This window comes from Triturus cristatus, chromosome 6, assembly GCF_964204655.1.
Source record: "Triturus cristatus chromosome 6, aTriCri1.1, whole genome shotgun sequence".
Lineage (NCBI taxonomy): Eukaryota > Metazoa > Chordata > Amphibia > Caudata > Salamandridae > Triturus > Triturus cristatus.
The window spans coordinates 1,004,214,056-1,004,241,503 of NC_140589.1; the positions used below are offsets into that span (position 1 = coordinate 1,004,214,056).

A 27,448-nucleotide genomic window follows, 5' to 3' on the forward strand; every position below is an offset into this window, starting at 1 on the left:
GGGCATCTACGTCCTTGTTGGCAAAGACTTTTCTAAATGACATGGCGTAATTGGTGCAGAGAAGTTGTGAACCATAAATAATCTGTGATGCAGAGGTCTTTTTTTTACAAATGTTTTTATTTCTTGTTTGCAATATAAACATATAATCAGAGAAATCATGAATACACGATACAAATAGAATGTTGAGCAGTAGCATTCGATATAGGACAAAAAATCTAGCAACGTTCCCTTCGAGTGGGAGCAAGAAGTTAGACTCTAGGTTCAGAGATGTAAATTTGCTGAGGGTCGCATCAAAATTATCTACAGTTCTGGACAATGGGTCAGGCATCACAACTTTCAAGGCTCTTTCCCCGATCTCGCCGATTGTAAGTCCACTCCCTCCACCTCCCCACCCAGTTCCAAACCATAATATTTTATCCATATCTTTCGGAATTTTCGGAGACAGCCCCTTGCTTTGTACGTCACTCGTTGGTGGGACCCCCAGTAACAAGCTATGTCCCTTTTAGCTACCACCAGCCCCAAGTTAGCTAACATAAGTTTGTGACGTGGCAGATCTACGTCGGTGGGGATTCCCAGTAGAAGAAATTGAGCTTCCAGCTCAAGTTGTGCTCCCAATATATTGTTCAGTTCCTTCCCTACCATACTCCAGTATGTTTGTACCCTATTGCACTCCCATAGGGTGTGTATGAATGTACTGTGTTCTGTGCGTCATCTGAGGCAGTCCAGGGGATGCAGAGGTCTTTTGCTTCTCTGAATACCTTGAAAACATTTGGACAAGGTCATATGAATTTTGGAAATGCAAAACAGATCATGATAGGAAACATTTTGGGATGTTTTTATACTGAATCAAGGTGTGCAGTGTATGGTTTTATCAGAAGCACTCTCTAACACTTATCCTCACCTTTAATGGATCCCTGGCTCAACTGTTACATTTTAGGCTAGTCATTGTGTGATCCTTTAGAATTGACATCCTGCCAAGTAATGGTACTAACATACTGATGTCAGAATACTGTTTGACACAAGTAATGTGTTTTAAATATAGATTACATAAATATTGTCTCATTGGAGTTAGGGATATAGAATCTTCTTCCAATAAGACATATATTTGTCAACTATGTTTAGGACACAGTATCTAGTTCAGATGATATATCTGACTGTGATATTCTGGCATACAACTTTTTCAAGGTCTTTCTTGTACATGGTATTGATGACCATATTTGGTCAGACGTTGGAGATCAAACATTTATCAAAGGAGCACGCAGTCTCAGTTGAAAGGTCTGGACAGAAAGAGGGGAGTCTGACCTGGGAAACAGAGGTACAAGGACCTATTTTGTAGCTGTCCTCATGGAGAGACATTAAAGTATTTAAAAAGATTGGGAGGATTGTATTAAATACAAAAGCATGCTTCAAGAAAATGCCATTTTGCTGCTCTTCTTGCTATATTGCTAAATCATTGTTGTAACCCTCATTTTACTGCATTTTATTTTCTTCATCAGGATATTCAGAAAGAGCTCCAGGGCCAGCAAGGAAGCATTGATTCTACACAAGAGAATCTCAACACCCTCTGTCGCAAGTATCACTCCGTGGAGCTAGAAACTCTTGGAGTGAATGTCACAGCTCTGATAAAGAAATATGAATCTGTGAACCAACTGTGTAACAAAACACAAGTTACCTTGCAGGACTCCCTGGAAAAACATTTCAATGGTGAGGTCATCGTAGTGGAACTTTTAATTGAATTTACATTATATTTAAATGTGTAAAGTCTGCAAATTAGCTTGAATCCATGTTTTACCTTCGAGGGAAAATAGCTAATTCCAGAGCCTTTACAGTTTAGTTAAGAAACCTGAAGGGGCATATTATCAAGGACGGTGTTAAAATTATCGCCGGTTTAGCCTCAGAAAACTGTCGCTAAAGTGGCGATAATGGGCTTGATAATATGGCCTGGAGAATTCCAATAGAAGCCCATGTTCACACCAGAACATGGACTTCTATTGGAATTCTCAAGGGCATATTATCAAACCCATTATCGCCGCTTTAGCTGCAGTTTTCTGCCGCTAATCCGGCGATGATTTTTAACGCCGTCCTTGATAATATGCCCCTAAGTTCTTTAACTCAGTGTTAATTATTCTTAATGAATTATGTTAAGGAGAGAGGTTTTTTATAGTAAGGAGTGAAGAGTTAAAAAGATACAAAACAACAAACTACAAATTAAACAGTATTCTGTAAGCCCTGAAGTGCCTCTATTTAATGAAGCTACATTCAATTTGTACTTAGGTTTCTACTTTGCGAAAGTTAAAAAACAAGGAAAACAAGGTAAATAATCTCGTAAGAAAAAGTTCATATAAATATACCTAGAAAATTTGGTTGCCTGCTTGTCTAGTGATAGGAGGACCTTTACCCAGACCTTCAGAGTTTGCCTTCGACCAATACACGTAAATGAACATGTAGCTAGGTCTATAGGGTAGGCAAGCATTGTGCCTTTAGGAAGATTACTTTATATGCATACAAGCCTGAGTTGGTCATAACTATTACTGGTTCAGGCACCATCAGATGGATTTGAAATAACAGAAAGGCAAGTATGTAAGCTCTAAATTCTTGTCCACCCATATTCATTTTTACCTACCCACTGTTTCTGGTGTTAATGTCTAAATACAGCCAAACTTACTTCCCATATATTGCTCTAGTTTAAACTCCAGTCCTAGCATATTTGGGGACAAGTACTTAATAACTGAATATTTGGTGAGGTACAAAGGTTTTGTTGAAAGTTATTTATGCAAGGTCAAGATTTATTTGAGATTATGCAGTCTGCTTTTTGCATAATATATTTTCACAGCCCATGATTTTAAAAGCTTGTGCTTTTTCTATCCTTGTCCCTTTATAGTTTTAACTGAATCAGGGATTACATTTATGGAGAAAGTGATAGGGGCATGCTGGTTGAGAAATATGTGTTGCAAGCAAATATTATACCTATTCTCAGAAAGTAGAACTCACATTTAAATAGAATGATGTCTCTTGGATCCAGAATAAACAGAGGACTGGCTGTAATTTGTCTATAAAAAGAGAGAATAGTGCTAGATAACTGACAGCATATTTTTTTATGCCCTGTAATGCATTTACCAACATCAAAGCAAATTGTAATTTTACTTTTTAAATATCAATTGTTTATTAGAAATGTGTGGAATGTACACACAGTTTTCCAAAAGCCAGACTGGTGTTCCTGAACCTTTGAAGTATACTAGAAAAGTTATTGTTCTTGTGCAGTTGTAGCTCCTTTAGTTGCTTTTGTAATTGGTGATATAATGTAATGTAAAATTACCTTACAGAAACCATTGTTGAAGGAAATGATGTCTGGGTTCTAGCTAGTAAGAGCCACTAGAGTGGTTTGATTGATAAGTTGCAGAAAAACCATGTTTTTTAGCTTTATGAAAAGGCAACATAGGGGCATATTATCAAGCCGCTTTAGCAGCAGAAAACTGCCGCTAAAGCGGCGATAATGGGCTTGATAATATGACGCAGAGAATTCCAATAGAAGCCCATGTTGACACCAGAACATGGGCTTCTATGGGAATTCTCAAGGGCATATTATTAAGCCCATTATCGCCGCTTTAGCGGCAGTTTTCTGCCGCTAAACCGGCGATAAGTTTAACGCTGTTTCTTGATAATATGCCCCATAGTCTTTATAAGATGAAGATGCAAGGGCAGAGAGTTCCAGGATCTTGCAACTACAACCGATGGATAACCAATGGACATGCTTCTGCAGCCCTAAGCTTCCTGGAGGGAAGATAATGGTGAAATGTTTTTTCTTGATAGGTGGGGCTATAGTGACGGAAATCTCTAAACATAGTGCACTTAGCTCTCTTTGCATCCACCAGCCAAAATATTTTATTAGAAGACCAACCCGATAGGCTAGGCACATGGCTGGGTCTGAATAGGCTGAAGGCAACCCACAACAAAACTGGCAGTGCCAAGAAATAAAGAGTTATAATAATTATGTTCAATTAAGATAGTGGCCTGGACCATCAGTTTCCTGGTGTGGTCAGGTAAAAGACATAAACATTGTTGTTAAGTCTGCATCAATAAGAAGCGAATAGAGGACAACTTATTGGATTGAAAATAGCCCAATAGGACAGTTTGGACCCTGTACATCAAATAAGACTTAATCCAGGATAGGGTCAAGAACGAGACCCAAGCCTTATATAGGCGGGCCAAGAGATGGTCATGGCTGACTGTACTGAGTGCTGCAGGTAAGTCCAGCATAACTAAGGCCGATGATGTCAAGAGTACACTTTCTATCAAATTTGTTTTTATAAAAAAATATGTCTGCCCTTTCACCTAGATCCGTATGGCTAGTCTCTTATTATGCAATTCTGTGACTTTCCTTGGTTCTTATTGTGTCAATCAACTCTTTTGAGGTAACCAGTAATAGTTTCAATCCCATGTGATGTCTTCCTTCTTATTTTAACCTATCAGTAAAGCTGTTTATCTCCACCGAACTGTTATATTTTCAATTGTACAACAACTTGTCTATCCAGTAACTCCTAGTTTAAGGTTCCTTGAGATTAATGCTTTCAGGTTTCATTTCATTTTGCAGAAATTCCATAACAGGAATTACTATCACTCTTGCATCTAAGGCCCAGATGTATGAAAAACTAAAATAGCAACTCACAAATAGTGATTTTGTAGGAATCGCTATTAACAAGTTGCGAATAGGTATGTACGAAAGAACCAATCCCTTAATAGTGATTCCTATGGTGTCACAATCGCTATTAAGAAATCGTATTTAAGAAATCACTAAATTGTGATTTCTTAAATAAGAGATCACTAATAAAGAAATCGGGCCCAAATTGAAGCTGAGAGCAAGTGGATAATCTCAGAGGCCAGGTGGAAGCTGATTACAGGGTGTGACTTAGAATCAGAGGCTCCACACACCGTCAGAAAGCAGGGAGTAGCTCCGAAAAACATTTGGCAGCACATGGAAAGCTCAGCTTACCCATAACATGGCTGCAGTGGATGGAAAGGAAGGTGAGAACCCCAGAAAACGCAAGATCACATTTTCTGAGAAGGAGCTGGAGGTGCTCACAGTGGAGTGAGTTGACAAAATAGACATGCTTTCTGGGACATCGTACTTTTATGTCCCAGATGCACAGAGAAAACAGATTTGGATGGGTATCTTGGAGAAGATAAATTCCCTGGGGGTAACGCAGCATACCATCCTTGAAATCAGGAAGAGATGGTATTATCTTTGCTCCTGAACAAAGGACAAGCTGGCCACGAGGAAGGCAGATGGGCAGAAGACCGGAGACGGACCATCCGCACATCCCCCCCAACTGCCATGGAGATTCTGATTGAGGGGACCCTTAAGCAAGAGAGTGTCAGTGGGCTTGGGAACTTCGACACCTCCATTGCAGCAGGCACCAGCCCAGGTAAGTCATTTATTTTCTTGTCACATCTAGCCCACAAACCAATACAAACCACAACATATGCAGCACAGCCAGCAAAACTCCATTGAGGTACTAGGCCCACCCAGGCGATGCATCATGGGAGTTGTAGTGCACTGCATCAGTGTATACTACTGATTGCTGAAGACCAGACCAAAATCATGTTCACATCACCTACATGCCATGCACACATGCAGCAGATTCACAACATCAATGTGTCAACAGTTGTGAGAAGTTGGCCTGGTATATGCTGTTCACTAGTTCTAGTGACCACCTTGTACCATGCCAAGCAACCCTTATGGTGTGGTTGTAAGTCAACCTTTTTGGACTAGCTGCCCTAGTGGTAGCGTAGGCTAAGCAGTCTTTGAGGCTAAACTCGTGAAGCGTGTTAAGCAAGCTGTTTTACCAATAGTAACCCCCTTTTATACCAATGAAAGGACACCACACAGATATATATTCAAAATATATATGTATTTATTTCTCAAAGTAACCCCTAGTCTCTTTATGAGCACAGGAGCACAAATCGTCAAACAAGATTATCACAGAATACACAGAAGTTGCACTTTATATGGATAGGCCCTGGTGGCCACTCGAACCATATACTAAAATAGTGGTATAAGTACCACGAACAGAAAAGGGAAAAGGCCTAGGGCCTCTAGAATCGCTGGGCCTACAAGGAGCTAACGTCAGTTAGTGACCAGGAGGTCCACGGGTGGCGTGTGCAGAGCAAATAGTCACACGCGTGCTCCCATAGGTTTCAATGGGTGCGTAAAAAGTACAAAGTTACTGCAAAAGGAATCTTCCGGATGACCTAGGAACTTAAGATTTGGAACACAGGCACTAGAGATGTATTACTACACATGGGCACCGGAGTACCAGCTTTACCTCACCCACAGGAAGCGGGTGCATAGGCCTCAAAGTGCGTCGGGTTTCTTCTATCTGTTCCGTTGAGCCTGGGACAAAGATGCTGCAGGCGGTCGGTCGGGAAGAGATGCAGTGGATCCAAGAGTGGATCGGAGATGTTGAAGACCTGTAAGCAGAGGGGACAGTGTTCACAGTCACTAGCCAGTGACCAGCGTGGCACCAGGTGGGTACCAGGCGATGTCGGGTGCAAACAGGTGATGAGGGGTAGCTTGTCTCCGCAGCCACGTGGTCCCTGAAGGTCGACGACGTCCAGGAGTCGGCTCACGAGCTGTCCCACGCAGGCTCTCGCTGTCGGCGGTGTCGGCGACTTGATCGAAGCAAACAAGCCTTGGCAAAAGCAATTGTAGGAGGAATCGGAAATCAGCTGTTGGTTCTGACCAGCAAGGTCAGAGGGATTGCTCCTTTGGAGGGGAGCAAGGGCCAGTCTGGAGCAACCAGACCAGCGGTGTTTGTCGTAGATTTCGTCGCCAAGATGGCCACTAGCCAGCGGGCCAGCAACCGGTTAGGCGCGTCGAGTGGCAAAATGCAGAAGGGCCCCACGCAGATCGTGGAGATGCTGGAGGGCTCACCTTTGGTGCAGATGCTGCTCGAGGGTTGGGCTTCTCAGGACCCAAAGCACAACTTGGAGGGAGCCTCGGTTGTTGCACTTGTCAGCTTGTCGTAGTCGTTCCAAGATGGCTGGCTCCACGTGTCTCGGTGCCTCCACGGGTCTCCTCTTTGCAGGGACTGTGGATCGGGCGGTGAGAGGTCTGGAGGTCCAGGTCTTGTCAGTCTCTGGGCTCGGGCTCCGGCGGGAGGCGGCGGCAAAGCAGACGTTGATTCGCTGGATGGTGCTTGCGTTAGCAAGGTGGTCACTCCCTGACCACAGGGGAGATTTTCTTCAGTCTTCTGTGCAGCAGAATGTCGAAGTTCCCGTCTTCTTCTTAGTTTCAAGTTGATTCCAGGATGTCTGAAGTCTTAGGACACAGCTCCTACCTTTATTCGGATTCTAGGGGCCGGACTACCTGCTAGGTCCCTCCCTATGGGTGGGACCAGGAAGGGGGGTGGTTACACCCCCAATCCTTTGTCCAGCTCGCCCCAGGCCCGGGACTGGTGTGCCCCAGGACCGGTTTGAACTGGCATATGCACCGAGGCTCCTTGTGAGCCACAGGCATGTCTGGTTTCTTTCAAGCCCTACCTGACCAATACACAAAATCCTGTCTGGGGTGGTGCATGCACCTCCCCTGGCAGGAAACCCTTTGTCCACACCTCCCAAGCTGGAAGGACTCCCAGCAGCAGGAGGGCAGACTTGTGTCTGTGGTGGCAGCATCCATTTTGTGGAGCTGAGGCTATGTCTGATTTTACCCGGGTTTCAGGTACTGTACATGTCGTGTCCCTCTAGAAGGGTGGAATGCTAACCCCGTCGCCAGAATTGGCGAGGGGTTAGTATTCCAATTCGTATGACACCTTACTCGACATGTTTTGATAAAGCCAAACCAAAGATAGCATTTAACCGCGAGGTTCATAATGCACTTAAGAGTATATGGTATGACGATATCTGGAAACAGTAGAAGGAAGTTGTTCCGACCACTGCAGACAGGCTCAGCTCATGCCAGAGCACCATCTCACATGGAACCAAGCACTCTGCCTTCAGGATTGTTAAGGCCTGCCATAGGAGTGACTTATAGGTTACCAGGTGTCCCATTTAAGGTTAGGTATAGGTATACTACACCTAAGTAAGAGGTGATTACACCAACTTACCCCAGCTGAGTGATCAGCCAGTTGTGTCAAATTGTTAGGCCAAGCCTGGGGTGGCATAATACATGCTTCAGCCCTTGGCAGGCCTTGGGTACACCAATGCCCTGGGTACCTAGTGTACACTGGTACAGGGGCTGACAGGGTGATCCAACCAATTGGGTATGTACCTAGGGTACATGGAGTCCATTTTAAAGAGAGAGCAGATGGGCTGAGGTCCTGAATGGCAGGATCTCAGGCCAACTAAGTCGAAAAACCAGCTAGACACTAGGCAAAAATTTGGGGGTAACCATAGTCAGATATCCACCTTCCTACACAACCCCCCCCCAAACGAAGGGAGATAAGGCTGACCTTGACCAGGTAAGCCTATATTGCCCAAGTGGCCATATAAGGAGGAACCAGCACTGGCATGGTTACCCCCTGTCTCATGGTCCACTAAGCGATCCCTCACCCTAAGGGTATCAGAGGGTCTCCACCATAGGGAATCTCTACCTTTGGTGTGTCTTGGCAAAGTAAAAGGCTGGTGTCGAGATGGAGTACTGAAGTGAGTGTCCTCAAAGTGAGACCTCAGCTTCCTCCAATCATCCTTCACCATGGATGCCTTTCTTTCCTTAACTGAGTTGCACTGTGCTCTCAGGGTCAGCCTCTGGCTACCTAAAGCTGGAGGCTGGGTCCCTTTTGTGGGCTTACTGGAGGGACAGGTCAGGTTTGGGGCCCTAAGGTCCCAGGTTTGCCTGTGCCCAACAGAATCCCTCTGGGGGAGGTCCCTAACTACCTGTAAAGGAGATCCCTCAGGAATGTTTTTACCCATCACCTGACTAGGGCTACTAGCCAGGCAATCCTCATTCTTTTGATGGGGGGGTTCTTGTGGACAGGGGCCCTCTGGGGGTCCACTGGCCTCCCTGACCTCTGCAGCCCTGGGCTGACTGAGGCAGGGTAGAGAGAGGCAGGCTACCTGCACCAGACTGGATCCCACCTTGGAAGGGGCCACTGACATCAGAGGCTCTGCCAGGCCAGGCCTGGCTACCTCTGGGGCAGTTCCTTCACAAGGGGTGAGGTCAGATCCCTGAGGAGGCTGACCTTTTCCTAATGTCTGGGGAGAGGGAGACTTTTCTTCCTCCCCACTACTCTCAGTTTGTGTGGAGTGATCCATTGTTTCAGGCTTCACTACACCTATGTCAGTCTGAGTATAGGCTGAGACCATTACAGCCTTGCCAACCTTTTCAGGGGGGCACTCAGTTTGTGTTTGAGCTGTGACTGTCACAGCTCTGCCAGTCCCTACAGGGAAGTCTGTCTGTGCCTGGGCTGTGGCTACCACTGCCCTTCCAACCTTTTCAGGGAGGAAATCTATTTGGACAGGGGTTGTGAATGGCACAACCCCCCTACCCTTTTGTGAAAGGCCTACCATTTTAGAATGGGTGTCTTGTTCAACTCCAGCCCAAGCTGAGAGTTCTAAGTCATTCCCCAGTAAGCAGTCTACAGGCAAGGTTGGGGACACTGCTACCCTTTTAGGGCCAGTGACCCCTCCCCAGCTGAGACATACCTCTGCCATGGGATGACTGTTCTGTTTGCCATCAATGTTAGTCACCTGGTAGGAGAAACCGGGCAAAAGCTGCTCAGAGGGAACTAGCCAATGGGCCACCATTGTGATGCTAGCCCCAGTGTCTCTGTAGGCCTCAGCTTTTGTACCATTGATGTAGGGCTCCTGTCTGTACCTACCCAAAGTGTTGGGACAGGCAGTGAAGTTGGCAAACCCCATGCCACCATCACAGACAAGAGTGGTTGCTGTAGGGGAATTGGCTAAGCCAGGGTCCCCCTGTGTTCCCCAAGTAAACCCACCCAGATTTCTGGGGGCACTCCCACCACCTGGGGGATTACTGCTGACAGTAATAGGTGGTGTGACAGGAGTAATTGGAGGAACAGTTTTGTTTTTAGCCCTTGGGCAACCGCTGTCAGTTTTCCAATGCCCAGGAGTTTTACACTCATGGCAGTAGGGCTTTTTAGCTGTGGTAGAGGAGGGAGCTTGGGACCCACCACCCTGTGTGGAGTTTTGGGGCCCTGAGGACGGTTTCTCTTTTTCTTTATCCCCACCCTTCTCTTGAGGCTTGGTGGTATCTTTCTTTTGGTCACCACCCTGGTTTTTAGGCCTGATCCTGGTCCTGACCCATTTATCTGCCCTCTTTCCCAATTCTTGGGGAGAGGTCAAATCTGAGTCTACCAGGTGTTGATGGAGAAGCTGGTTTTGACAATTACTTAAAATCTGCTCTCTCATCATCAAATTGTACAATCCTGTATAATCAGACACCTTACTTCCCAGCAACCAACCCTCCAAAGCCTTAGTGGCACATTCCACATATTCAGACCAGTCCTGAGTCTGTGTCTTCTGGGTGTCTCTGAACATTAACCTGTACTGTTCAGTGGTTAAGCCTAACCCATCAACTAGGACACTCTTCAGGACTCTGTAATTTCTGACATCCTCTTCTCTAAGAGTGAGGAGTCTATCTCTGCCTCTCCCCTCAAAGGAGAGCCATAAGATTGCTGCCCACTGGTCTTCAGGAACCTGCTGCACTTTGCAGGCTCTCTCAAGAGCAGTCATCCATTTGTGGATGTCATCCCCACTTTTGTAGGGGGGCACAATCTTGGACAGGTTCCTATTGTCAAAGACCCTATCTTTGTCCCTAGGGACATTGCTGCCACCAGTGGGTATAGACCCACTCTCTCTATGCTGCCTAGCCTTGCTCAGTTTTTCTTCCATCAGGGCTACTTCTAGCTCCTGCTTCCTGATCCTCAGCTGGGCTTCCTGCATTCTGGCCTCATGTTCCCTCCTCTGAGGGGTGGTCATCCTTTTCCTGGAGTGACCTTGAGAGCCTCTAGAGCCATGGGAAGCATTGGAGTCACCTGAGCGATTCCTTTGCCTTCCAAGCCCTGTGTTAAGTCCACTGGGGAGATCCAGTGGGTTGAACCCACTGTCAGTCCCCAATAGCCTTGGTTTAGCTGGGCCAAGTATAATACTTGGCACTGGGCTAGTTCTCCCTTCATCCTCACTACTGTCAGTATCCTTTTCACTCTCATCCTCTGTGGTAGGCATCCCATCTAAGGGGTGACTATTGGGAAGGGGTACTTCAGTGGCATCTTTAGAAGGGGGGCCTCCTGTTCCTGTCCCTAAGGGGGCTAACTGGGAAGCTTTCTTGAGTGCTCTCTGATTCTCATCATTCTGTAAGAGCTCTCTGAGCTCAGCAGAGTTTGGGTTCTTGGGCTGTTTAAGGCCTCTAAGAGTTGCCAAATGCCTGAGCTCATTCTGATTAAGGGTAGCAAAGCTGGATGGTGCCCTCTGGGGGTCACTCTCAACAGAGATGGGTACAGTGGACCCCTCTGCCCCGGCCATTGCTCTTAAGTGTGGGTGGATGTGTTGCAATCTACCTACACTTGGGTTTACCTACTAAACCTATCTAGTAGTTGTAGTCAGGGTGTGCTACTCCCTTTGCTCTACAACAACTAAGTTCAGTAGAACTTATGTATATCTAATCTTGTTTTATATGTACCTACAGGTACCTATGTGATCTTTCAATTGGTAACCAAGAGATTACAATGGTAAAACACAGCAAGCTCAAATCCAACCGCTGCTCACCAATGTGAGAAGTTGGCCTGGTATATGCTGTTCACTAGTTCTAGTGACCACCTTGTACCATGCCAAGCAACCCTTATGGTGTGGTTGTAAGTCAACCTTTTTGGACTAGCTGCCCTAGTGGTAGCGTAGGCTAAGCAGTCTTTGAGGCTAAACTCGTGAAGCGTGTTAAGCAAGCTGTTTTACCAATAGTAACCCCCTTTTATACCAATGAAAGGACACCACACAGATATATATTCAAAATATATATGTATTTATTTCTCAAAGTAACCCCTAGTCTCTTTATGAGCACAGGAGCACAAATCGTCAAACAAGATTATCACAGAATACACAGAAGTTGCACTTTATATGGATAGGCCCTGGTGGCCACTCGAACCATATACTAAAATAGTGGTATAAGTACCACGAACAGAAAAGGGAAAAGGCCTAGGGCCTCTAGAATCGCTGGGCCTACAAGGAGCTAACGTCAGTTAGTGACCAGGAGGTCCACGGGTGGCGTGTGCAGAGCAAATAGTCACACGCGTGCTCCCATAGGTTTCAATGGGTGCGTAAAAAGTACAAAGTTACTGCAAAAGGAATCTTCCGGATGACCTAGGAACTTAAGATTTGGAACACAGGCACTAGAGATGTATTACTACACATGGGCACCGGAGTACCAGCTTTACCTCACCCACAGGAAGCGGGTGCATAGGCCTCAAAGTGCGTCGGGTTTCTTCTATCTGTTCCGTTGAGCCTGGGACAAAGATGCTGCAGGCGGTCGGTCGGGAAGAGATGCAGTGGATCCAAGAGTGGATCGGAGATGTTGAAGACCTGTAAGCAGAGGGGACAGTGTTCACAGTCACTAGCCAGTGACCAGCGTGGCACCAGGTGGGTACCAGGCGATGTCGGGTGCAAACAGGTGATGAGGGGTAGCTTGTCTCCGCAGCCACGTGGTCCCTGAAGGTCGACGACGTCCAGGAGTCGGCTCACGAGCTGTCCCACGCAGGCTCTCGCTGTCGGCGGTGTCGGCGACTTGATCGAAGCAAACAAGCCTTGGCAAAAGCAATTGTAGGAGGAATCGGAAATCAGCTGTTGGTTCTGACCAGCAAGGTCAGAGGGATTGCTCCTTTGGAGGGGAGCAAGGGCCAGTCTGGAGCAACCAGACCAGCGGTGTTTGTCGTAGATTTCGTCGCCAAGATGGCCACTAGCCAGCGGGCCAGCAACCGGTTAGGCGCGTCGAGTGGCAAAATGCAGAAGGGCCCCACGCAGATCGTGGAGATGCTGGAGGGCTCACCTTTGGTGCAGATGCTGCTCGAGGGTTGGGCTTCTCAGGACCCAAAGCACAACTTGGAGGGAGCCTCGGTTGTTGCACTTGTCAGCTTGTCATAGTCGTTCCAAGATGGCTGGCTCCACGTGTCTCGGTGCCTCCACGGGTCTCCTCTTTGCAGGGACTGTGGATCGGGCGGTGAGAGGTCTGGAGGTCCAGGTCTTGTCAGTCTCTGGGCTCGGGCTCCGGCGGGAGGCGGCGGCAAAGCAGACGTTGATTCGCTGGATGGTGCTTGCGTTAGCAAGGTGGTCACTCCCTGACCACAGGGGAGATTTTCTTCAGTCTTCTGTGCAGCAGAATGTCGAAGTTCCCGTCTTCTTCTTAGTTTCAAGTTGATTCCAGGATGTCTGAAGTCTTAGGACACAGCTCCTACCTTTATTCGGATTCTAGGGGCCGGACTACCTGCTAGGTCCCTCCCTATGGGTGGGACCAGGAAGGGGGGTGGTTACACCCCCAATCCTTTGTCCAGCTCGCCCCAGGCCCGGGACTGGTGTGCCCCAGGACCGGTTTGAACTGGCATATGCACCGAGGCTCCTTGTGAGCCACAGGCATGTCTGGTTTCTTTCAAGCCCTACCTGACCAATACACAAAATCCTGTCTGGGGTGGTGCATGCACCTCCCCTGGCAGGAAACCCTTTGTCCACACCTCCCAAGCTGGAAGGACTCCCAGCAGCAGGAGGGCAGACTTGTGTCTGTGGTGGCAGCATCCATTTTGTGGAGCTGAGGCTATGTCTGATTTTACCCGGGTTTCAGGTACTGTACATGTCGTGTCCCTCTAGAAGGGTGGAATGCTAACCCCGTCGCCAGAATTGGCGAGGGGTTAGTATTCCAATTCGTATGACACCTTACTCGACATGTTTTGATAAAGCCAAACCAAAGATAGCATTTAACCGCGAGGTTCATAATGCACTTAAGAGTATATGGTATGACGATATCTGGAAACAGTAGAAGGAAGTTGTTCCGACCACTGCAGACAGGCTCAGCTCATGCCAGAGCACCATCTCACATGGAACCAAGCACTCTGCCTTCAGGATTGTTAAGGCCTGCCATAGGAGTGACTTATAGGTTACCAGGTGTCCCATTTAAGGTTAGGTATAGGTATACTACACCTAAGTAAGAGGTGATTACACCAACTTACCCCAGCTGAGTGATCAGCCAGTTGTGTCAAATTGTTAGGCCAAGCCTGGGGTGGCATAATACATGCTTCAGCCCTTGGCAGGCCTTGGGTACACCAATGCCCTGGGTACCTAGTGTACACTGGTACAGGGGCTGACAGGGTGATCCAACCAATTGGGTATGTACCTAGGGTACATGGAGTCCATTTTAAAGAGAGAGCAGATGGGCTGAGGTCCTGAATGGCAGGATCTCAGGCCAACTAAGTCGAAAAACCAGCTAGACACTAGGCAAAAATTTGGGGGTAACCATAGTCAGATATCCACCTTCCTACAACAGTGTATCCCACTTATTTACAAAAAGTATGTACAAATATCTCCCACAGTTCACAGCCTGGATGTGACTGCACCTGGGACAACTGATGGGGATGCAGAGACTGCCGTCCATCCAGACATGAACACACCAACATCACCCGCACCCTGCACTTCAAAACCAACCTGCAGGAGAGCCACCACTGCCCCACTTTACAGATAGTGAGGGTGAAAAATCTACAGTGTTAGACCCCGGCACAACAGAGGCCAGGCCTCTGAGCAGCCAAATGGATACCATGGCTGGATCCACAGGAACTCCTTCCTTCTATGGTGGCCTGGAGCAATCCATCGTGCATACACAGCACCTACAGGAATATGAAAATAATGGCGTCATCAGAGAGCTGCAGTGCCTGACCAAGGCAATTGAGAAGGGACTGGAGGGATGGCAGACGTCAATGGAGCATGAGCACAGGGCACACCGTATATGCCACAGACAATTCATAGGGTGCATTCACTTGGTCAATCAACCGCTTTGCAAATGTCACTTCAAGCCTTGCCAGGTCTACCATCAGCATCCAAACTACTGCCAGGATGTTGCTAGTAGCCTGGTGCAAGTCACAATGGCCCTGGAAAGTATAAATATTCACAACCTGTGTCTGCCCCACATACTCCCACCATGTGTGCGTGCGAGAAGGGATCAAGTATTAGTGGTGTCTCTGCACAGAGACCTCAACCACCGAGGCAAACAGGCCACTATGCATCGGTGCCTTACACTGCATCTGCAACCAAAACAAGAGGTCGCAAAAAATAACTCAATGCAGAGTTACTGTTGTGTGCTCTTTTTCCTATTTTCACACTTTTTTGCGCTATGTGGATTTAAGTTTATCCTGGTTGTGTTCGCCATCTGAATACAAGTTGGCCACTGAGTTGTGCAACAGGCAGTTCCCCTTTGTGTCGCATCTTTTCTACTGTGTCATGTCTTCCACTCACCCCAGAAGTGGTATTGTGTAATCTCAGCGCGTAATGCAAATCATTAGCCACATGTGTTCCACCTTGCTGCCCTTGTGGTGGTTGTTGATCATCATCAGAGTCATTGTCAAAGTGTGGCTCATGGCAATGTTGTGCAGGATGGCACAGGTCACTTTGATCTTGCAGCATGTGTATGGCTTGTAGAGGAGTCTTATGTATTATGCAGAACCAGTACTTCAGGATGCCGAATATGCACTCAAGGAGTGAGTGTTTTGCCCTGGGTGCCCTGTTGTAACGTCTCTCACTTGGTGTTTTTGGGATCAGGTAAGGTGTGAGGATCCAGGGTATCAATGCATAGTCACTGTCACCTGAGGGAAAGAGGGCAAAACCATTAGCTCACATCACACAGACACTCATGGCCAGTGCACTTGTTGCTTCTGTAGACACCTTACCTAGCAGGAAGCCAACTCACCCTGTGCCAGCCAGGTGTTAATGCCCTGTGGTGGATGATGAAGGAGTTGTAGCTGCTGAATATCTTGCCACAAGGTCAGTGATGACACAGGGGGCGTCATACACCATCTGCACTTTCCGGGAATGCGTACAATTAAATTGGGTAACTGTGCTACCCGGTAGAATTGGAGTTTTGTCTGCTGCAATGATTGGGTTGTTCCAGGAAAATATATATGCTGGTCTTACGTTTCTAGCTTTATGCCAAGAAAATTGTGGAGTAACCTAAAAAGTGTGCTCTGTAACATCCCCTCCCATCCCCCCGGCCACTGCTACCACTGACTGGTAGCTCCCTGATTCTAGGAGGTGCAATCAACACCAACCCTGCACATGGGAAGGTTTGGCATTGCTCCACAGGGCTGGTGCCTGTAGCTGGGGATGTAAATCAGCAATCAGGTCAAGTATGAACTGACTACTCAGGCTATATCTGACCATGATCTCCTCTTCTGTCATGTTCAATAGGGTGACCCTCACCCTGAATATCCTGTCATGTCTCTGCCACCTCCTGACCCCTCACTGCCAGAATCCTCATCCTCCCTGCCAAGATGTATAATGCTGCCATTGTGAGAGAGTCCGATGCAATTTTATAGTTTGCACATGGTTACCTCCTGGCCAGGATCAGTGGTAACTGCATTTTTTAACAGGCCCTTTTTCCCCATTTGCTAATAGAAATTTGCAATTTGTGATTCCCTATTTTACCAATTCCCAAATTCTGATTTCTACAGGTAGGGAATCGCAATTTGCGACTGCATTTCAGGCATTCGTACGTACCGATTGCCAATTTTGCATTTCTTAACAGCCCAAATTAGGGATTCGGTCTGTTAAGAAATGCAAAATCGTTTTGTGCATCTGTGCCATAATGTGCTGCAGTGATATTATACATCATATGCTACTTCCGAATATTTGTAGTGGCCATTCTGATAGATGTGTTGCATCTCTGTTTTCTTTGTGTTCAGCTGCATACAGTTAAAATATGTGTGTTTAACCAAATATGTGTTTTACATGTGTACAATTAAGTATAAAAGAGCTCCTTTTATGCAAAAAAACCAATTCAGAGTAAAATTACAAGGTGTTGTTTAACTATCTTATTTCAAAGGCAATCAACTATTTGAAATTACCTTTATGTTTCATTTATTTGTTTGTTTTTTTAAAAGAAACTTTGGACGAATTCCAAAACTGGATTTCTAGAGCAAACACTGAAGTGGGAGAATCCAGTGACCGATCTGGGGACAGTAAAATGTTAGAAGCGAAGCTGCAAGTTTTGAAGGTAAAAGCATCTGTTGTCTCAAACGTTACATTAATTTCTCATCTTTTATGTTTCTTCATGTTTAGTTATATTTTGGATAAATATGGCAAACTTGCCATACAATTTGAAACTTCAACAGCTATAAGTTATAAAAGAGTAGAGCATAATGTTACCTAACAATTAACAATACTTTAAAATTCATCAAGAGCTTAATACAAGTGAAAGAGTGGTAAATGAAAGGATTGGTTTATATAAAGTAGACAGGGTAGATTGCCCAAAATATCTGAGGGGAAGAATGGGTTATATTGCTTTTTACAGATTTAGGTAGGCATGAAACTTCATTTTCGGATTGATGAAAAATGACTGAGCAGTGTACATATTGTTTATTGAACTATTAACTTTGGTATCTTTCCACCTCACTATGTAGATTCATCAGTTCCATTTTATTTAAAGATGGTTAGAATCTAAATTCTAAATTACAGGCTTAATCATTTTAAGAAAGCAAGCTTCAAAAATGCATATTAACATAATGTAATTTATTGCAAACTGACTATTGTCTGTTAGTAGCCTACATTTTCAGGCCAGCATAATTAACAATTGCAAAATATGTTTTCCTAAAAATATGAAAAGTGTGCTCATTAGTAGTTCTACAATACAGCATCAATGGTAAAATAAGCTTAATTAAGTTATAGATTTTCATGTGGATAGAACTCCTTATTAAATGCTAAGATGTGGTTTGCTCTCACAACATTCTTACAAATAATGGCATCTCCGTCCTGAGTGCTGACATAAAGATAATTCTCGTAAATGTCCTTTGTGAATTCCCAAAGTCGTAAACTTAGACATTTGGTCTAAGTTTAGACCAAACGTCCAAGTTTACCTTTGTGAATTCTGGCCCAACTTCTTTTCATTTGTTAGTAGCTATCTGAGATCATTTAGTATTATTAGGGAAATTTAGACCAGATGTATGAAGATTCGACATGCAAAAATCCGGTCACAATTTGTGACCAACATTTTTGCGACCAGTAAAAATGTTCACTAATCAACTCATTAGCTTGTAAAATTCTGAACCGCAGTGGGTCAGCTTCTAACCTATCTCTTGATTACTGAAGTGGTAGGTCATAAATTACGACACATTGGGATTTGTGGTCATCACCACGAAGAGATGATCTGCCATGGTCAGTAGGCCTCCATGTCATTGATCGCTTTTCAATAAAGAATTCAACTTTTTTTTAAAAGCAGCCCCTTTTCCTTAAAGGAAAATATACTTTTAGTAAAAGTTTGTTTGAGAGTTAACTGTTTTTAAAAAGCCTCACAAGAGGGAAGGAGTCACAAGGGAATTTGTTCTCTCCTAATAAGGTTACGACTACAATACGCCCTTTCAAATAGCAATTCGGCAAGGAGCTGCAATCCTGTTCTAGGAGTCATTAAAAGGTTACTGACTCCTAAAATTGAATTTATGCATTGGACAGATACTTTTTGCAGTTATAAACCCTTAATCAAAGCAGTTGGTACCGGAAAAATGCTTCATACATCTGGCCCTTTATTCCAGGGCATATCATATGACCCTAAGACCCTCAAGGGATTACAAAACATGACCTTAGGCCTTAGAAAGTATAATCCATATCTCTTTCTTTCTTCCTGTTACCGGAAGAACAAAATAAGGGGACCATATCACATAAAGTGAGCACAGAAAGTGCTAAATGTGACAGCCTTCTGCCACACATTTGGGCTGACTTGTGCCTTAAATAGTTGAGGAGCTGGAGGAGCACCATTTTACCACCCTTCCCAATGATAAATGGTTGCTTCTCTCTGGAACTTCAAAGACGTGCTATTTTTGGCAGGACAGTAACAATATTTTTACACACATCTGAATTAAACATCAGAACATAATACAGCATGCACAAAGCAGGATAACAAAATATTTAAAACATAAAAGGACACGACACAACAAAACAAAATAAAACACAGTACAGCAACCACAGTGCAACATGATAACGCCATCTTGCAGTATTGCAGCACAAAGACACAGCAGCAAAAAAAACAGCAGAGCACATCACCTTCACAGTACAATTGCAACAAATATGCACAAAACGTCTTGTCTTATATTAACACTTCCAGAAACCTGCTTTCATAATACGGTGGTAAAAGGTGTTTGCACTAAGCGCTGCCTTATCCTACCAACTAGGACATGTAATAGCACCACCCAATAGTGTTTTGTGCTCCAGCCCAGAATCTTTAAAATTGTATTGGGTTTTAATGCTTCTAGATGTATACTTGGTTTAAGTAAGCACTCGACATTGATAGTTCAAAAATGAGCAAATCATTTAAGTCCCTGTTATTTTTTATACCACTGTAGTTGCAAAAGTGAAATTGAGATGCTTTATTGTTAAAGACAGCCCTGCATATGTAGTACATATCTAAGTGAATATTGTAGTGTAGATGGTAAAACAAATGAAGACATGAGGGGAAAAGATCCACTGACTTGGGGGGGGGGGGGGTCATTTCTCCACACTGCTGTTGCACTGCCTGTGGTAGTTCCCAAGGAGAAGGCTCCCAACTCCAAACCACTCTAGAGCAGATAGGCCCATGGCCATATTCTCTCATGTTTCACCTATCTAAAAATACAGAAAGCAGAAAAAATGTATGGAGCTAGAAAAATAAGTCGTCACACCATCATGCTCAGTACTCTGCAGCCAAACCTTTCCCTCACAAATCAATAGGAAACACCATCATTGTGCCTTTGTTTATGAAGGAGAACTATAGGAGCCCTATGTCATATTGGACTTTCAGTTTGACCAAATCATATGCAAAAATCTAAATTGCATGCATTCATGCATAATATGAATGATTGGATCAAGGAGGAAAAGTTCTTGACCCCTAACAAAGTGGTTTAAGATCAGGCCTGACCATATTGGGCTACATTTTCAATCAATAATTTCCTGCAACAAGATTTACTACATGATGTACCTGTAGAATGGAAAAAGTATGGTGAAATCTAGAAAAACTCGATGTCCTGCTAAACCCCGCCTTCCAATGTGAGGAATGTGTATCATATTCTCTGCACATCTTCAATACAGTTTGGGAAGGCAATTCCTCATGATATTTTCTGTGTCAAATGAGAGCAGACTGCTAAGCTTGTTTGCATCCTTGCTTTTCAACATTTTTGTCAATGATCTATTTAAATAGCTGTTAAAGCCATGCAAACGGGTCAAAGATAGGACTTTGCATAGGACATTCCAGTGTTACTGTCTACAAATGACGCTCTACTGTTTTCCACATCAGCAGAAGGGCTACAAAGCGTGTTTACCATAACCAAGAAGCATTTTTGGGGGGCCTTACAAATACAGCAATAAAGCCCCAATTGAAAAAGTGACATATGTGCCTAACTGGACAACTAAAAAGTGACATATTTGCCTAACAAAGTTGGTCCAATGCTTAATCTGGACTACCCATGAAAAATGTGGGGAGCACAGAAGAAAATGCAGTAGGTAACATGGCAAGGTTAAAAACGAGTATGGACCCAGATGATGGAAGACATTCCCAGAATTCTGAGAGCCAGAGTGAATAGCATTTCTCGACATGGAAACAATGAGTGTGGCCTCCTGGAAAATTGAATTATAGTAATGTTACTCAAAAGAAACTGTAGATAACTACTGCTCATTGGTCAGGCAAGGCCATGCCCCCTTCTGAAAGCCACTGTTGTTTTCTTTGAGTGTAACTTGAAAGACATCATTGTGTGGAAGAACAGCCAGTAAACAGCCCTAAAAAACAAATACTGATGAAGAAGTGACCTGAATGAAGCTGTCGGAGGATATGTATTTATTTTGTGCATTCTTTAAGGAAACAATTCGAAAAAAACATATAATAGGGTACAGGGAGAATTCTGTGAGGTGAACGTGCAAACACTGTAAAGTGTACCTCAAGAAGGAGATCTTTGGTTTGGCATGCCTGCCAATCTTATGGAAATATGGGCTTAAGATCACCTGTTAAATTTGGAAAGATTCTAATCATAGAAACTTTTAACCTAGGGCCTGAGGTACTATCGAAGGTCCCTAAGGGCAGCAAGACAAATTGTGAAACTTTAAGGGACCCCCCACCAAACACATGCAGAGTTTGCTATTGCAGGCTGGGTGTCTTGCTGCAGATGAAAGTGAAACCATGCCATGTCACACATTCCTGTGTTCCTTACCCCCTAAAACTGCATGGAATATTTGTAAGTTACCCCTATAGCAGACCTGACCGCCCTAAGGTATGATGCTGAATATTAAATGAGAGGATATACCTGCATGAGCAGATATGCCCCTGTGATGGTCAGTCCTATTCCTGCCAATACAAGAGACCAGGGAAGCGATTTTAAAATATGTGCTGGACACAGGTGGAAAAGAGTTCCCCAGCTACATGACGGCTTCACTGAAGATAGGGATGTTTGGTATCAAACTTCTCATATTGATAAACCCACACTGATTCCAGTGATGGATTTACCAATACATGCACCCAGAAGGAACCTTAGATGTGCCCCCTGAAGACCTACCAATCTCAGGTGTGCTCCCTGACTGGTTTCTGCCGGTATACCACCAGAGACACTATTCTGACTGTCTAGGATGAGGGCACTTGCCCTCAGGAGACCCAGAATAAAAGCCTGTCTGGGAAGAGGGTGTCATACCCCCTCCTACAGGATGACCTGCTGATTAGGACTACCACCTTTGAAATGCAAATCTGGCTCCCCCTCTCAGGAGAGGAAGCTGGCCACCTGTCCAGAGCTCCTTTGGCACCTGGATAGGTGGGGAAATTAGCAAGTCCGGCATTCGTGCCACCCCCAGGCTTGTACCACCCCTAAGGAGGGCTAAACTGTAGCGGACACGATTTTATCGGAAGCAGCCATCTTTGTGATGGCATACTGAGGAAATCTGGGACAGGGTTATGCCTACTTCCAACAGGAAGTGATCATATAGGGGGTGTAGTGAATCCAAGGAAAAAAAGCCTATTGGCTACTACCCTTCACTCGCCTAACATCCCTAAATTGAATATTTAAGAGCAGATCTTGATGACCTGAAGAAAGAAGATGGACAAGAAGAGTCGCACATCAAGAACAGAAGACCCAGCATCTGACTTGGCACCAACCCTGCTTGCTTGCCTGCTGACTTCATCTATTGCATCAATAGTCTACTTGTCGTGCAGCTGCTGAGTCCCCAAAATCCAGGAGACCTGCCAGCCTTTGCCCGGGAACCAAGACCTCCCGAGGGGCAGCTGAACTGTTCCCTGCATCCTGCAGACAACAGAAGAAAGACCAAAATGACTCAAGCCCTGCCAACCCTTGTCGCCAAGAAGTGGGCCAATGGTGTCAGCGTGGTCCCCTAGCCCTCAAGGTACCAAAGATACTTGCTATTTTTATAAATTGGTGTGGCTCTCCTCCTTGAGTGGTGTGTCCCATTTATTGACCATTGTGTAAATTTTGAGATGCCTTGCACTCCACTGTGTTAAGCCTAAGGCTTCTCGACCACACTTCCCCCTAGCAGAGCACATTGGGATTGCCTTAGCAAGCCCCATGTCCACTCAAAAGAGAACCCTCTGGACTCTTTACACGATACATCTCATTTTGATATATCAGATAAAGAGAAAGCTTCCTACACCTAGTCTAAAACTGAAAAATTGGGAGGAGATTCAAAATGCCCTTACGGCAACAAAGACTGAGACTCCTTAGAAGGTCGCTAACCTTAAGCATAATGTAACAATATCGAAGAAAAGCCTTTCTCCCAGAGAGATGTTGGCATCAGGAATATGGGATTACAAGATGTTCCAAGGTTAGACCTAGACTTAGGTTTAGGATTAGGGTATAGGGCTAGAATTAGGTTACTTTCAGCATTAGTATTACGTTTACGTAAAGCCTGTTGGGTTAAGGTTAGGTTGAGGGTCAGGGGGGAAAGTCTGGGTCTAAGATTAGAGTTGAATTTAGAGTGTAGGGTTATGTCTGGCTGATTTGTAATAGAAAGTTAGTCAAAATATTATATATTGTTTTACAAGTAGATGTTTTTGCTATGCTTTTAATTAGGTGTAACCGTGTACACACCTCCAAGTACCCCACACTTGACTCTTCATCCCTATTAATTATTCGGCTCCTCCCATCCTTTACTTTTTCTGTTTTCTCTTTCTGTTTCATTTCCTTTTTCATCCACTATTTTTGTGCGATAATGACCAGAACCACTAAATGCTAAAATAAAAAACGCAGAGACCGTAAACTAAACCTTATTTCCACTTTAAGTAGGATACTGGCGGAAATATCACTGCAGCATCTTCTAACTGTAATAATCAATTCCCAGCACACAGAGACCTGCTGCTATATTTTGGATGGAGTAGCAGTCTTCCATTACACCCGTTCAAGTAGAGGATACTTCCAAATTGTATTGTCTTGGGTCATTTTTAGGTGATAAAATCTGTTAAATTCCTATCTGCAATAGCTGTAGTAATATAAACAATTTTATTTCGGATTTCTCAACCCACACACGGGATCCAGGATTGATAGAGGAGTTGCATGTTTAGTTTGAGACGCAGGCATAGACTGGTGCCCAGCACAATATCATTTAGACCCCTATATGGGAAACATGTGTGTCAGAACACACCAACTAAGATCAAATTTCCACAGAAGCAGATTCTGAATCCCAACTCCCTCTTGTGAGTGAGTGTGCAGACCTTAGAGACAGTCTGCACCGCTCAACCACAAGGGGGAAAGGGGAATGGGAAGACAGGAGAGACTGCCTCCAGATCCAGAAATCTTCTGCTACCTCTCTTTGACTTGCGTTTGGATTGTTACTCTTATCAGGAAAAGAAAAGGCAGAACCTGCACAAACATTAATGTATAAAAGGTTATTCTAATCACTTAATACTTCACTAATTCCTAGACATTCTTATACATGTAAAGATTAATACTCTCTTCACACACCTGGATTACGTAGAGGCTTGCCCCTCTCTGAAAATCAAAGTCAACCTCCCAAAAGCTCACTCTCAATAGCTTGAACCTAAGAAATGAGAGAGAGACCTTGAGAGGAAGAGACACAATACATTCAATGATAACGCCAAGTTAACATCAGAATACAGGAAGATAATGAACTCTTAGTTCGGTTCTAAAGTCTCAATAAACACGGAGCTTTGGTGTGAGCATGATGAAGAATAAGTATTCTTACTGTCCAGTAGAGGCACTCTCTACCTGAAGTCCTTGTTCTGACAGAGATTTATCTCTCAGAGTCGCCTCTGAAATAGAACTGCAAATGAGACTCTAGTCTTCAAGTAAGGGAAAAAAGGCCCCTGGTGTGCACACCGCTCCGCAATGGGCAGAGTTGTTGAAAACTCAAAGCACTACAATGCGGGGATTCTCCGTAGGGCAGGTGTGGAGTCCAGACGCTGCTCTTCAGTCATTTTTCACAGTTGAGGTGCATGGCTTCAAGGGCACGTGCGAGGGAAGTAACGCTAAAGCAGGAGGACATTGGAAAACTAGAATGTTAAAGGTGGCAGTTGTGGCGGCTGCCATCATGGAAGTTCGGAATCCCTGTGCTGGCGAGTCTTGACAATTCTTTCAGCAGAAACTGCTTGGAATGACTGCGCTGCTTGCACCAGCGAGGGTAAAGGGCAAAATGGATCTATTTCCTTTTGGGTGAGTAATTTAGTATGCAAGCAATTGTGTTCCTGACAGTGTGTGCCAGAGCTAGTGGATGTACTTGAAAGTAACACTGGTTTGGGGCATATTTTTTGACATTCCAGGCCTCTTGATATGGCTACGTTTTGTAACCCTAATTTACACCGCCTAACCTGATTATTGAGTACAAGGCCCACCGGTGACAGTTCACTCACACATTCTAAAGGGAGAATCTTCTGAACACAAGCAGGTCCAGAATCTTGATGAGACAGTGTTACAGAGAAACTGCGCAATTGAAGTGAAGTAGATTAAAGAGTCAGCATTAACTTCTCACATCACTTTATTTACCCAGGTGTACTTTACAAATTTTTGCATGCTTTCATATTTGAAACGTTTTGTGAATAAGGCATTTGGCATCCTCGTCCACTGGTTCAGTGGTTCAATGATCTGGAGCACTTTAGTAATTGTATCTTGCCCATTTGAGTTTATGTCATATTTGTTCCTTAGATGGATGGTACCAGCAAATAGCTTCTCATTTAAAATGTCCTTTGTTTATTTTAACAGGAAGTCATCAATTCCTTGGGCGATGGGCAGAATAAATTGGATGCAGCTTCAGAAGAAGGAGAAAAGCTTTATGTGTATTTGCCCAAGCCTGTTGTGGGCAATATACAGGATCTGCTTGCAAAGGCCAATAAGGAATTTCATAACTTTAAGAAGCAATGCATGAAGGACAGAAAAGCCCTGCAAGACAGTGTCGCAGAATTGGGAAGGTTGGTGAGAGTACATAGGCTTAGATTTCAATCTTATATTTTATATATATTATTCTAACACAAAAAGAGTTGGTGTCTAAATTGCATTCTAAGATTGACACAAATAAAGGGAAATATTTTATTCTGATGATTCTGATGAAAATTGTAGATTATATTAAAACACTGGAATGTCGAAAGCGCCATTGAAGACAGCGGAGCAGCAGCAGGTTATAAATACTGGTACAGGCTTGCCGCTGTAAAATTTTCAGCAAAGCTAAAAACGAAATGGATAGCCGTAACTAGAGTGTAAAGGAAGTATCGCCATACATGAGAAAAAGACAATCATGAGGTTAAAAATGTGTTAATTTCAGAGATTCTGATATGTATTTTGTATTCATGGGCTGTTTATTGAGCTGTATCATACTTTCATTTAGCTTCGAAGATCAGCACAAGAAACTGAGTCTGTGGATGCATGACATGGAGCAAAGGATTAGCACAGAGTCACTGGGTGAACTTAAGCAGCACATTCCGGAAAAGAAGGAGGAGATGCAGAAAGTGGAAATGTTCCTGGAAGAACTACAGTCATCAAGGTACTGGGTCCAGTTTTATTTAAACTGACTGTATCGTAGACCTGTAATATTGACCAGCATACACCTCTTTAAGTTCCATTCTCCAGTACATGTAGAACCTTTTGCCCCTTTTGCATTTGTTGCCAGAGACTTTCTGCATTGTCGACTACATTTGTTGAGCAGGTCTTACTTGTGTCTTAGCATTCCCTTCCAAATAGGAAGCAGCAATTTCATCAACACTGACCATAGAAGCTAATCCTTGTTTGCCTTTATGTAATATAGGAGAGAGTTTGTGTCTGTAACTTTGCACATATTTGTAATGTTATTATGCCCCGTGGCTAGCTTGTTTGAAAGCCTGTGCTCCATACAGTAGATCTGAGTTGCTTATGGTGATACACCAATGATAAATCTATAGACTTGGCTTGTTCATTGGGAAAATTCATGTCACATGCTATTGGTCTGACCTGAATTATGTGAGGTTGTCTCATTTATTGTGAAAAACATATGTTCAAGACAACAGGCCTTTAAAATGTATTATTATTACATTGTGTTAAATCCTGTAAACATGTTTTTTGTTACCTGGAATCTCATAGATTGTTGTAATAGGCAAAGCGTTTGACGTTGATTTCCCAACTCTGACTGACAAACTCTTGGGGTTGAAGATTTACATGGCAAAATAATTTATTAGGCCTTCTCCTTCTTAGGACAGTTTTTGCATTGTTTTGCCAACTGCCATTGTGCTCATAGTTGTAATTTTATGACTGTATGTGTGGAAATATTATGATCAACACAGTTGGCTGGAGATGGTTATCATGACACACCCATGAAAAAGGCTGTAGGCCTGTTTAGTTCATTGGCAAAACTTATATCAGATGCCATAGCTGTGATATATTAATTATGAACACAAACAATAATGGTAATTAGGCTTGACATATTCACTTTGAACTGAACCAAAGAGTATGCATCAGTGTTGAGGTAGTAGGCCAGGCCTTTATTTTTCCATTTTCTCCTCTTATAGGTCCCTTTTCATGTCTTTCCATCTCCTTTTTTTAAATGTTGTTTACTCTTTTTTTAGAATGCCCAGCAGATTGCCACTTATTTAATTTGAAGTGTGCCGCATCTTAGGAAGCCACTGCCACTAAATTGGCTGCCCATATTGGAATCGTATGGTCCATAAGGCCCAATTTACAAAGGCATTCTGAGATAAAAGTCTTAACTTTACCACTTTTGGTATTCACAGATGTCATTTACGAGTGGTATCTTTACGCCCGCAGTCAGGCCGGAATCTCCAACTTGGGCCGTACTCTCTGGCTTGGACCATACTCTC

The 27,448-nt window shown here is 44.2% G+C and overlaps 1 protein-coding gene across 1 annotated transcript in view; it reads left to right on the forward strand.

The window, feature by feature from the left end:
• The window catches only part of SYNE1 (spectrin repeat containing nuclear envelope protein 1), a 1,959,630-nt gene that overhangs the window by 823,238 nt on the left and 1,108,944 nt on the right, over positions 1–27,448 (forward strand). The window contains exons 46-49 of the mRNA XM_085611789.1: positions 1,497–1,704; positions 17,082–17,194; positions 25,368–25,573; positions 25,987–26,142. Of these exons, the coding sequence (XP_085467915.1) occupies positions 1,497–1,704; positions 17,082–17,194; positions 25,368–25,573; positions 25,987–26,142 (683 nt within the window). The remainder of the gene's footprint in view (positions 1–1,496; positions 1,705–17,081; positions 17,195–25,367; positions 25,574–25,986; positions 26,143–27,448) is intronic.